Consider the following 13,008-nt stretch of genomic DNA (forward strand, 5'->3'; position numbering starts at 1 on the left):
TACCGCCAAATCACCTTTGTCCACAGGAGGACTTGCGGTCGCGCTCGCTCACAAACGCGCCGTCGCCACCGCCTCTCTGCTGCCCCTAGTGGACGGGAGGCCTGGGGGGGTCCGGACAACAGTGCGGCCGGGGCATCAGTTGCTCCGCGCGACTGACACCGATCCGCCACATTCCAGCGCGCACACAAGCTCCCGTCACGTGACTTCCTGCTCTGCTCTGGAGTGGAACTGGAATTTCAGGACTCTCCTAACGCTGAAACCGACCAACAGGCGCCCCCCCACCTCCTCCCCCCCCCCCCCCGCCCTCGTGTGAAGCCAGACACCGTTTTCACACAAGACTCAAAGAAGGCTCCGCCGCATGTGTTTTCAGCATGTTGTGTTTTTTTTCTTTTTATTTCAGGTTCCCACGTACTGCACAGCTTTCAGAAAACAATGTAAACCAAACACTGAGGGAAGAAGGGTCATCGCAGAAGCGTCTGCGGCAGAGCTCTTTGTGTAAATCACAGACGTCGTTAAATCCCCCTCCCTCCCTCCCCCCCGCCAAAACATTTCACAGAAATTAGAGTCCTCAGTCCGTCCCGAGACCTGTCTCCTGTACACAGCAGCAACACCACGCTCATAGGTGCATTTCGTACAGTCGACAGCACAGGACAACAAACAGGGTTTTCTTTCCTCTCGACTAAATACATCTACATGCATACTGCACACCTGTATGTACAAACAATTATGCCGTTTAAAAACTAGACCTTTGATAAGGTACCATTTAACATGGCTCGGTCTTCACCTCCATTTAAAATAAAATAAAAAATAAAAAATGGGACATACCATCACCAAGTGCTGGTGGCCCTAGAGAAGGTTCGATTGAACCGATTATCTCAACAGCAGCTTTCCTTTAGCTGTGATTCTGCAGTCCAGTAAGCACCCCTCCCTCCCCTGGAACCCCATAAAGTATTTCTGATTGACTCCTGGCTGACTCGGTCCCGTCTCCTGTTTTACGGGATTTTAAACGAGCGGCGGATGTCGGACCGGAGCCCTGCGCGGTCGGCCAGCTGCGCCTCGGTCACCTGCACCGCTGAGCGCACTTCGACCGCAACCCCGCGACACGGCTCATTTCAGCCTCTTTATCGAGAGGGAATCCTCGTGCATCACGTCTCCCGGAGACCCCTCTCGCTCGCTCACTCTCTCTCTCACTCGGTCTCACTCTCTCTCTCTCACTCACTCTCTCTCGCTCTCTCACTCTCTCTCTCTCGCAAGAGCCACTTCTGCCGCATAAATCTTCCCCTCTCAAGGCTCACAGAGGACACAAATCCGCCACCTCAACTAGCCGGCTTTAAAGCTTCCCCCCTTCTAGCACTTTCCGTCCACAACTGGAGCGGTTCCGATTCTCTCTCTCTTTTTTTTTTTTATCACCGCCCCACAATCATATCTGGGGAGGCAGCTATTAAAACAGATGATTCAGAGCTTCGGGTGCACATACGAGTTTCCCTTTCTAACAGGCCCCCTGGAAGACATAAGGAAGCAGACGTTAAAGCTGGACCTGATCGCGCTCTTAGCTGGGTATTTAGCTGCTAATTCCCAAATCCCAGTGAATGAGAATTAAAGGCAAGTCAACCTTTAGTCTGGGCTCGGCAGTGCCCCGACCTGCACCCAGATCACGGATTCTTTCACCTGTGAGCGCTTGCCATCGCGGGTCACGGTGTATGGAGACGCGAGGAATTTCCCAAACGCTAGGCTCCAAGCGCATTTTACAAACCTTCAACCGCCTCCCTCAAAGCGTTCATCGTGTGCCTTCGAGAAAGCCGACGCCCTCAAACATTTTTACACGGGGTGAAAAAACCGACGTATCTGGACCCACGTATAAAAACGACAGACACACACACACGTGTGGTCCGTCGCGCGGCTTTGTAACTGCACCTCCAGTCTGTCCGCGGAGATCGGCGCTACACCACGGGCACAGACACGGGCGTCTCCCGGCCGCCGGACGCGGTCCAAACAAAATTATTTACGGTAGAAAGAGTCGCTCGGGCCTGTTAACCCAGCGCGATGGACCGAAGCGCGAGCGTGTCCTGTTTTGGGGGTCAGACGCCGGGGTTCGGGGTCACAGCGCCCCCAGCTTTCACGCAGTCCCTGGGGGAGGAGTAGCTCTCCAGCACCGACGGCTTGGCCTGGGGCCTCTGGTAGTCCCCGGCCGTCCCGTTCTGGGCCGGGGGCGCGCTCGCTTTGGGGCAGTCGTAGACGCCCTCCGAGGTGTTGGCTCGGTCCGTTTTGACCTGGGGGGTCTGGTAGAAGGCCCCCGCCTTCCTGGGGGGCCCGCAGTCCACGGCCTTGAAGGAGGGGGTCTTGCTGAGGACCGCGCCCGGCACGCTGTAGCAGGGGTCCGGCATGAAGCCCTCCTTCCGGAAGGTGTGGCGCTCGATGATGGGCGTGGCGTACTCCGGCTCCTGATTGGTCAGGGGCAGGGCGTACTGGTTGGCCGTGTGCAGGTAGTCGTAGTGCGCGGCGGCGGGGTCGGCGGCGGCCTCGTCCTTGGCCTCCGTGTCCATGGGCCTGAACGTGGAGCCCTTCCGGGCCACCGTACCCGTCCCGATCATCAGGGGCTGCTGGTACTCTGCGGCACACAGGGGACCAGGCTCATCCACAGCCACTTACAGCAGCCCTACTCAACTGCACGTCCTGTGGGCCGTAGTGTCTGTAAGCATTTCCTCCAGTCATGCACTACACTGCCTGATTTTACTAGTTATTTTACCTCCTTGGTTCAGGAAGCAAGTAAGTTCATTAATGAAATCAGGTGATGTAGTGCAAGGTTTAAGTAAATACCTGGAGTTGAGCAGCCCTGGAGTTGAGTAGTCCAACCCTGTTCCTGGGGATCTACTGTCCTGTAGGTTCTCACTCCAACCCTAATTTGGCACAACTGCTTCAACAAATTAGCAGCTCAATAAGATCTCTAGCTGTTGAATAAGGTGAGCTTTGTTTGAGTGAAAACCTACAAGATGGTAGATCTCCAGGAACAGGGTTTGGCAGCTCTTCTGTCGGAGAACATATGTGCAATTCAGAGTTATATGAGCAGCTGTGCCAGACCTGGTCCATGGCATTTTATAGATGTATGTGTCACACCACTAAAGCACTAACTAAAGTTCTTCAAGCTTTACAGGGCTAAAATCAGGCTGAGCATTTCTCCATCGAGCACACAGTAGGCTTTCATTAAGAGCGGTTGGAAAAAGGAGATTAGTTTCGATATGCTTCAGATTTTAATGAGTCTTTTTTTGGGGGACGGCAAACTGTGGGTGTCCTCTGTTAAGTGAACGTTAAATGACCTGGATCTGTGTGTGGGTGTGATTAAAGGCCCCCGCACTAGACAGCGGTGGACCCATTCCGCTTTTTGCTGGCGCTCAGCTGGTTTTCAGACATTTCTTCGGTTCATAAAAGACTTTCCCAAATGCAGGATTAGTCTCCCCCCCCTGCTGAGCACTGCCACTCGGCTCTTTTGATGCAACCCTCAAATCCTCTCCAATTAACGCATAATCGCACATCATTTACAAATAAGAGCCCGCAGTGGGCATTTCAAACTCTCAGCCATAGTGGAGTTCAGCTTGACTCCGTTTAAAGTGCTGGCTAAAATTCTGGGTGTCATTTAGCAAGACGCTTTTGAACAGATGGACTCAAATGACATTTTCTCATGTGATCCATTTAAACTGCAGGATATTTTTCCTTAAGTAATTTGGGTTAAGTACCGCACTCAAGGGTACAACAGCAGAGTCCCCATGAGGGAATCAAACCCATAATCTTTGAGTTACAAGCCCAGTTCCCCAACCATTCGCCCAGAGGAAGGAAGTGTAGGCCAATAAAAGTATTCGGGCCTGCAGTATGGAGTATTGTGCAGCTATGCAAGGTGCTGTATCTATTCAGGCGAAGCTAAATGCTAATCGTCGCAGAGAAGGCAGAGCTAGGGGAGCCTGTGTGTTTTTAAAGATGGCGCTGTGGGGACTCACCCGCCATGGTGCTGGTGACCAAGTCCAGCTTCTGCACGGGGTCCTTCTCAGAGCTGTAGCTGATGGTGAACTCTGTGGACTGGTGACGGGAGAATGGCTGTATCTGCTTCCAGCAGCCTGCTGAGGGGAGGGGGGGGGGGTAAACAGGGTTAGTCTACAGACACATCCCCCTTCCACACTGTTTTCCTGTTGAAAACACGACAGGACAGACCCACGTAAACTCCATTTTGGGAGAATTAAGAACTCTGGCCAAGATGTAGGCAGGAAGTAGAGACGATGAGGAACTTCAATGTACAGCTGTCTCTATTTACGAAGCGTTACTCAGACCAGACACAGAGAGTAACACAGACTGTGTCTCCTACATTTCCACCAGTCTTACTCAGAAAGCCCCCCAGAGACACAGACCTCAGGTCTCTATGCTCAGCTGTGTCACACACTGATGCGTCTGCGTCTTTGCTTTTTCTTTCCTGGGGAGGGATGAGGTTAAGGCAAGTCTGCGTTTCTGGCCAGAGGACAGGTAGGACGGGGGGGGGGGGTGGGTAGAAGCTGTCTGTGGGGCCTGCTCTTGAGGGCTCGCCTGCTGTGCTTGTTGGAGCGTGTCTGACTTTGGGACAAGCCCAAGCCTGACTGCTCCTGCCTGTCTCTCACATTCAATCACACACACACACACACACACAACTCACTGGCCTATTCAGCCGTGTACTGTGGAAGGGATTCTTCTACATGGCCACAATGCTAAAAGGTGAACTACAAAGAAAAGGCTGTTAAATCCCTATCACTGTGGGTGCCAAACATGAACCTGCTGTGTAATATTGACCAAATGGCTTCACAGCATAACAGAGTTTAAGTTTTCTGTCTGCAATGCTGCTTGTGTTTGTTTGCATGCACCACCTGGCACATATCAGAGCACCTGAACACTACACACCTCACACTGGGTAAAAGCATCAGCCAATTAAATACCTTTTCCCAGAACAACTAGGAAAACGTGAGTTTTCTGTTGGGGGAGGGGGGGGCAGCACAATCAAGCGTGCTTCAGTTTGTGCTCAAGTGGTGTGGAGTGCGCTACAGAATCCCATGTATGCGCGGTTGGCGGGTTTCCCGGGCGACGGCACAGGTGCGGAGCGCGGTGTCCTAGCGTACCTGTTTCCTGTGCGTCTGCGGCCCCGTACGGCGTCTCCTTTGTCTTCTTCCTGCGGAGACGGTGATGGATGAGAGCGTGAGATCCGGAGGCAGCGCTGCGGGTTTATCGAGGCTGGGGGGGGTGGGGTTTGGGGGGTGGGGGGTGATGGGTGGGGGGGGTTCTCCCCATTGTTCCCGCCGCGCCTCTCTGATCTCGTTCATCACTGACCCCCCCCCACACCTCCCCCTCCCTTCGCTCTCACTCTCGCGGGGGTTGTGTCAGCTGACCCCCATCTCCTGACCCTGACCTTTGACCCCCTCCCCCCAAGCCCAATCCTTTACATTCCCCCGAACAGCAGAGGCCGATATGGGAGGATTAATGACGCAGGTCCGCGCGTGTGCGTGGTGCGTTTTCAATCACCCCACGACACACCAGAGGGGTCTGTCCGTTTATCAGGGCCAGACACACACACACACACACACACACACACACACTCTTTGACGCACAGCTGTGTGTGTGTGTCTCTCCCTCTCTCTCTCTCTCTCTGCCGGGACAGATAACAGGCACACACTCGTGACCCTGTCCTCAGGAACAGAGCCCAAGCACAGATAACTCTTTATCAATCCCAGTTCCAGTCACTCGTGGGATTTCACCGTGCCAGGAAGCAGCCAGTAATGATTTACGGCTATCTAAAAGCCGACGGCCCCGTTTCTGTCCGACCGCATCACTTACGGCATTATCTTCTAAACGAAGCTGTACGTGTAACGAACGACCTTCACAGGCTAACTAGCTAGCGTGAGAAGCAGCAGTAAATGTATGATTCGGCGTGAGGATGAACGAGGCAGATTCTCACTCACTTCTGCAGGCTCTTGAAAACGCAGATTCCCACCACGACCAGCAGCACGCCCACCACGGTGGAGGCGATGATGATGGCCAGTTGCACTGGGGAAACAACGCCACGCGTCAGTCACAATGAAGGAAGGGGAACGAAACACGGAATAGAATCTCCCAGCATGCACCTGCGAACACGTACCTATGTCAGCCTGAGAGGTCACGGGCTGGGTCGTCTGCTCGTCCTCCCTGGGGCGGCTGGATTTTGGCCGCACGGTCTCCAGGGGGATGATCTGGGAGGACAGGTTCGCTGTGGGCAGAGAGAGGGGGGTGGGGGTAGGGGTATTGGACAGGAAGCTCAAGGCATGACAGGATAATTGCATTCCCCCCCCCACCCTTGATGGAGATTGTGTGGGACAGGCCTGAGCCTCATGGATATCATTCAAAGCTGGCTGTGGATGCCAGTGATGGTGTTACTCCAGCTGGCCAAAGCAGGGATGAAGTGTGATTTTTCTAATTCGCACCTCTGGCTGACAGCCACTGACACGGCTGTGGTTAAGCCCTGATGGCTCGGAGAGAGAGAGAGAGCAGCTCGATACAGAGCCCCGCGGCCTGCTGGGGCACGGAGGCTGGGCCAGGAAGAGCTCGTTCTGCTGTAACAGTCAATTTAAGCTGTGTGTGTGTGTGTGTGTGTGTGTGTGAGTCTGAGAGTGAGTGAGTGATTGTGCATGTGTGAGAGATTGTGTGTAAGCAAGTGCAAGTGTAAGTGAGTGTGTGTGAGCGAGTGTGTGTGTGCATGTGCATGTGCGGCGGGGGTGTATGGTGTATATATGGGGGTAATTGTGTGTGGCGAGGGGTTGGTTGCACATGTATGGTGGATGAGCGTGTGTTTGTGTGTGTGTAGTATACAGGGGATGAGCATGTGTGTGTGTTTTTGTGGGGGGGTGGGTGCGTATATAGGGAGGATGAGTGTGTCTGTGTGTGTGTGTGTGTGTGGGGGGGGAGACAGAGGTGCGTATGTAGGGGGGGTGTGGGGGGGCGTGTGACCCTGACCTCTGACATAGGGGCAGCCCAGCAGCTCCACTCTCAGGGCGATCTTCTGGTTCCAGGCGTAGGGGACGACGCGCAGGAAGCGCGCTACGATGGGCGGGTGGAAGGTGTTCCGCACCGTGTGGAGGCTGTCCACGTTCCCCTCAAACACCTAGAGACAGCCGGGGGGTGGAGGGTGACGGGCTCGACTGAACCAGCATGACATATCAACATTCACACTTCCTGTCTATAAATTTTTCCAGTGAGACCTATGGTAGATACCATTACATGTCCATCAAACAAACTTAAATCAAGTGAGAACAATCACCATGACAACTAAAACGGAACGAACAGGATTTGTTGCTTACCATGTAGTCTGAGCTGTTGTTCTGCATGTACGTCTTCCAGCGGTTTCTCTCCTTGTACTCGATCTTGTAACTCCGAACGTAGTAGTCGAACTCCAGGAGAGTCGAGCCTGTGGTTATGATCCCTGTAGAAAGCAGCAATGGCAAGATAAACTATAAAACATTGCGACACACTGTGGTGTGATACCGCTTTGCCTATGCGTATGTGGTTTTGTCTGGAAACGCAGGAACAGGGACGCAGACGCGATTCGCCAGCTCAGCGACGCGCGGCAGGGAGGGCGGAGCCGGGAAATGCCTGCGGCCAATCAGGGCCCCCGCCGCACGTGGCGACTCGGCGCATTTTTGTGGCGGGTAGTTCAGTGGCGCGGGGCCAGAGGGATATAAACAGAGCGACGGTGTGGCGGACCCGCAGTGCGGCGGGAGAGTGCCATGTCTGAGAAGAGAGAGAGAGAGAGCCTCCCTCATCAGCTTAGAGCAGGGGTTTCAACCTGGGACCCCCACCCAGGCTCAAAGGCATCCAGGGGACCCCCATCATAAAATTTAAAAAAAGTTTTATATTTTGAAGTATTTCCCCAAATCTATGTATTATCATTGTATATCAAGTCTGGCCAGGAACCCCCTACAACAGTACCTTCTTGGACCTCCAGGGGTCCACCGACCCCCCCATTGAAAACCCAGGGCTTAGAGAACCATCTTTCTATCTCCTTGAACCAGACAGACAACCACACCCGCGATTAACAGCTTTCACAAAGTGCAATAATCACTTTAAGCTTATTAGTGTTTCAACAAACACAGTATGATGCCAACAGTCAGCGCATTTCATGCAGTTTAACCCTTCATAGTGTAAGATCACAAACATGCGATTAGAAAGGTCTTAACCGAACATTCTAATGCTGATTGTTAGAACTAATGCCGTAACAATCACTACTGGTAATAGAAAGCAAAGGAGTTCTAGAATGCTGGCTTAGAATTTTGAAGAAAAATTCATCATTTCAAATGGAAAACCTGGTAATTGTTGTAATAACAAATTCTCCCAATGTAGTCATACACATACGCTTATTCCATCTCATCTTTAGGTTACGCAAGGTATCTTGCGTGTTCATGACAAATTGTTCAACCACATGCTTTTTACTGTGAAAAGCACATGCTCAAAACTCTCTTAAATCGCCCTCTGTTTACCCATTGACAACAGAAACAACAAACCGGCTGAAATTTGCATGGCCTGAATCGGGGGGGGGCGGGGGGGGGGGGGGGGAGACGACCTTCCGTCCGTGAAAGGCCCGCATTCTTCGCTCGCGCCGCCGCGAACGCTATCGCTCAACAACGGCTCCTCGGCGATAACAGTGCCTCCTTTTTCCAGGACCTGCATTCCAAATCACAACGTTCTCCGAACCCCTCGATTTTCCCAAAAACCGCGGCACAAAGCGGACATTCTCTCGGCTGGGGGGGGGGGCGAGCGTCCTGACGCGCGCTCGGGCGGCGTGAAATCGGCTCGGGGGCCGGCTGACCGTACGCGCCGTGCTCAAAATAACCCGCGTCCGGCGCGCTCCTATATTTAAACGCCCTTTGGTGGTGATTCCCTTCCTCGCTTGCGAAACAGTGGGCCATTCTTTGCTGTTGCGTAACGGCCGTGAACTGTAATGAGGATGCAGATATGAGAGCTGGGGGGGGGGGAGGGTGTGGAGGGGGTAGCTCATATCTAATCCAATCACCTCCCTCCTTCTGGGGCAGAGCCGTGTGAAACGCTGGCGTTTAACGGTTGAAACTACTGCCGCGGCGAAGCGAGGGAATCCACGGCGAGCCCTTTCATTGATCCTTTAAGCCCCAGCCAGGAATGCCCGGAGGTTCGACTTAATTACGCTCGCCTACTGAAATATGCCCTGCAGCTGAATAAGCAAGGCCGTTCATCCAGGCTTCAGCGGAGAAAGTTACCCGCGCCGGTCGTTTCCCATAACTCCCTGGGGCAAGAGGTCACGGCCAGGTGACCTAGCGGCCAGGTGACCTAGCGGCAGGGCCTAGATCGGCAGGAAGAGGCTCACCCGTGATTTTCTTCTTCTCCCCCAGGTCCAGCTGGAGCCACTGCTTGCGGTCGTTGTGTTCGGGCGCCCACGTGCGCCCCCCGGTGTCCGGGAGGGTGCCGTTGGGGGACCAGTCGCGCGAGCACCACGCTTCCGCGAATCTCGGGCACCAGGAGCTGGCGTTCACCGACACGGGACGCAACGTCGTCTGCTTCTTCAAGTCTACAGAGGGAAAGAGCGGGGCGGGGCGGGTCAGGATGTCGTAAAGTTACCTGGCTACACCTGGCTCTGTGGCTCGGGCATGTCTACCTTTGTACCGGCCTCAAAACCACAATTGTGCAGCCTGAAAAGGCTACAAGTCGTTTCCCCACACAGGTTTTTTTTTAGGTTCGTTATTGCTTAAGGACATGCATGCGCCAGCAATAATTCACCCTTGTGGCTCGCATCGACTTGACAGGAGAAGTCTCTTTGTAAATAAATTTTTTTTTTTAAACCAAACATCTGTCATGGTAACTGAAGTCACATGCAGTCAGAGCACAAAGACATTAAAAACACTGGGGAAATATGACCCCCATCTTTCCCACACCCACTTCCTTTAGAAAGAAAGAAAAAGACATAATAAGAGCGGCCAGCCCTAGCCTGGAGAGTCACATGACCACAAGCTTGGATAAAAATATGATCGATTCATAAAAAAAAAGAAGAATAACTGCTATGAGAATCTGTCACAACTGTTTCATTCAGACATAATCAGAATCATCCATCTGTATGTATTGAGAGAGCACTGCCCTGACAGAAAGCTAATGAAAAGCTCTTCAGTGAAGTGCTCTGCATTGACAGTTTTGGGGTTTGGGAGGTCTGTGCAGAGCGAGGTCCAGGGAAATGATGTAATGGCGGTGTTTGTCAAAGTCAGCCCCCCCTGAACGCCGCAGCCGGCTCGACAAATTGGATGGGGAGGGAAGGAGGGCCGGATCGATCGGGCCGAATGTTCATCTGCTGAAAGCTGACGGGGAAGAAAAAAAGACTCCCCTGTTCCCTGAACACTAGCAAGACATCACTCCCTTTCTGTGCAGAAGAGCTCTCCCTCAGCTCGATGAGCAGTCACTGCCAACATCCAGTTCTCCGTCTCTTCCCGTCCCCTTGAGCCACCCAAACTCCTTTCCATTTAAAAATCCTCCTCTCATCTGGATTACCTCAAACACTGAAACAAAATATACTTTCACCGACACCAACACTTCACAGTTACACTGACATCCATACTTAAGTTCATTTGATATCTTGACTCTCATGTGTGTCTATATGGCCATAAATCCTTGAGATGAGACTCAATTAGTAGCAAAGTGATCACTAATCATAAATCTTACATTGCTTCTTTATACTAAGAATGAAGTAGCTGAAATATCACGTGAATCATGACTATACAAACAATCACCTTCAAACAAGAACTGAGGCCGTATGTAACCTGGGAGGTTTAAAGTACCAGTGTGTGCCAAATATACACAACAATAACAATAACAGACAATAAAGACATTAACACAAATGACACGTGCCATCTATAACCCTTCGAGCATCCTGTAGGATTACTCCCACTTCTGCCTGTTCTGGAACGTCCAGAACCGTCCAGAGAAACAGACCCAACCTGTCAGCGCAGGTAGACCTGGTGAACTCTGAGTCAAACTCACAGGCGTGAACAAACACTCCGCAGATAAGATATTCCCACGCCACCCACAAGCGGCAAAAGGGCTAAACCGACTTTCATTTCTCGCAGTGACCGGCCGTTTGGGGAATTACTCAACAAACCTACACAACAGGCCTGAAAACATTCAGTAGCTAACAAGCAGCACAAATTAACACAGCAAATTCACTGTGAATAGTGGAAATGATACGAAACCAGTACTAAACTTGTCTTGGAATGTACAACGCTGCGTTGGCATGACATAGAACTTGGCGGAAATGGCGGATGGGGGGGGAAAGGTCCTTACCATCAGTGACGAACGTGAAGAGGGTGTCGGACAGGGAGCCGCTGAAAGACAGAATAAATCAATCAGCGAAGGGCTGTTAGGATCAGCGATTACAATTACAGTGATGAATTGAGGGCCATTTCCCTTTGAGACACAATGCCCAATGGGACACAAGGGAGTCCCACCCCCCTTCCCCCCATTGTCGGACCCCCTATCCCAGCCCCACCCCAGAGCTCTGGTGGGCCCGGTGCTTTGTCTGCGGTGCCCTCCTACACCCCCTCTTTAGTGTCTTTTCTACTACAAGGGGGGGGGGCAAGGAAACCAGCCGTTTGAGGGGGCGGGGGTGGGAGACAGTGTTAATTACATGGAGCCAAGCAGGGGTTTAAGGATGCCATTACCGAAAAACAGTAATCACTTTTTACATCACTTCCTGAACAAGCGTTTAATTTCAAAAAGGGTGCAGCCTTCACCATAACCATCATCTGTTAGCAAAGAAAGCTATACTGCACTGCAGAGAGCAAGAGACACCGTGAGAGAGAACCAGGGAAAGGCAGAGAGAAACAACTGGTATTTCCTTTCAATAGTGTTTCATACATAAACATAAATATAATACGATAATCAGATCTAAATGACACATTTAAAATAAAAAAGGAGGAAATGTTTTGTTCAAACAACAAATTGGTAATGCCGTTCTGATCGGACGGACAGATCTCTTCTGCTCCTGTTGAACGGAAAAGCGCTGGAGCTTTCCGGAAAGATATCAAACTTCTCTGAACGCGGTTTGAGGACAGACAACAGTTTCTGCATTTCACACATACCGCTCGCTAAAATACTGTAAAGATATCACGGTGAACGCAAAGCGCTCACACAGATCAACCCGCACCCCCCAGTAGCACAGGTCAGGTTGAAAGTGTCTTATTTGGATGACAATTAGAAATTACCTCTAGCTGTCTTGTGGCAGTCCGCCCTTAAACTCCTAAGAGGTCATTTCAATCTTCCAGTGACATTCTCAAATCAATAGGCATGTGGCCAGAGTACGTTTTCCCCATACATTTTCTAAAAAGAAACGGTTTTACACACGTTTGTGATTTTATTTTGGCAAATTCAAATCCCATCCACGATGCGTGACACTACAAAAATACATATTTATCAGTCCTTAAAGCAGTTTAGCCCTGTTCTAGAAGGACCCACAGGGCGACAACCCACGACTGCGTCCCTGTGATCTTCATGGTTTATTTCATGTAACGAATGGGCTTGTCCATTAATTATTGACTACAGCCCTTTATGCGAGCTTACAGCTATCATAAACGCATGTGGTGCTACGCGCCTTCGGAGAAAAGCGTCCCCGAATCAAAGTCCTGTTGGCCTCAAGCTGCCGGAATGAGAAGGTTCCAGAATCACGCACAACTTTCCACAGACCCCAGCTGAAACCAACGGGCCTCGTCCCTCGCACGTGACCAATTTAATTTAATTCAGAAACTGCCGAGCTTGCAGTGCTTAAAAGATCAAAAACATATTCCACCGTTGAGCGTGAAATGTGCTGGGGCTATATTTAGACTGAACCGCCGCCTCAGTTTCTCTCTGGAACCTCTGAGCTTTTGGGGGAAAACTGGCACGCCGAGCCAGAGCAGAAAGTCTGGAGGACCGGTGCTAAAAATGACGCGCCTCTCCTGTTGCCACGGGGCCCGGGGGACCGGG

General features: G+C 51.8%; 1 protein-coding gene across 3 annotated transcripts in view; it reads right to left on the reverse strand.

Moving 5' to 3' along the window:
* Positions 1–349: 349 nt before the first annotated feature.
* Positions 350–13,008, reverse strand: part of dcbld1 (discoidin, CUB and LCCL domain containing 1) — a 29,747-nt gene continuing 17,088 nt past the window's right edge. For 2 of the 3 annotated variants that reach the window (XM_064340319.1, XM_064340321.1), the window contains exons 7-15: positions 11,332–11,372; positions 9,374–9,574; positions 7,338–7,459; positions 6,994–7,141; positions 6,143–6,250; positions 5,967–6,051; positions 5,130–5,179; positions 3,990–4,109; positions 350–2,608 (exon numbers count right to left, since the gene is read on the reverse strand). In XM_064340319.1, coding sequence (XP_064196389.1) covers positions 2,079–2,608; positions 3,990–4,109; positions 5,130–5,179; positions 5,967–6,051; positions 6,143–6,250; positions 6,994–7,141; positions 7,338–7,459; positions 9,374–9,574; positions 11,332–11,372 — 1,405 coding nt within the window. In that variant the 3' untranslated portion in view covers positions 350–2,078. The remainder of the gene's footprint in view (positions 2,609–3,989; positions 4,110–5,129; positions 5,180–5,966; positions 6,052–6,142; positions 6,251–6,993; positions 7,142–7,337; positions 7,460–9,373; positions 9,575–11,331; positions 11,373–13,008) is intronic. The other variant, XM_064340320.1, reaches the window with a different exon arrangement.

Source organism: Anguilla rostrata, chromosome 6, assembly GCF_018555375.3.
Source record: "Anguilla rostrata isolate EN2019 chromosome 6, ASM1855537v3, whole genome shotgun sequence".
In the NCBI taxonomy this organism is placed as follows: Eukaryota; Metazoa; Chordata; class Actinopteri; order Anguilliformes; family Anguillidae; genus Anguilla; species Anguilla rostrata.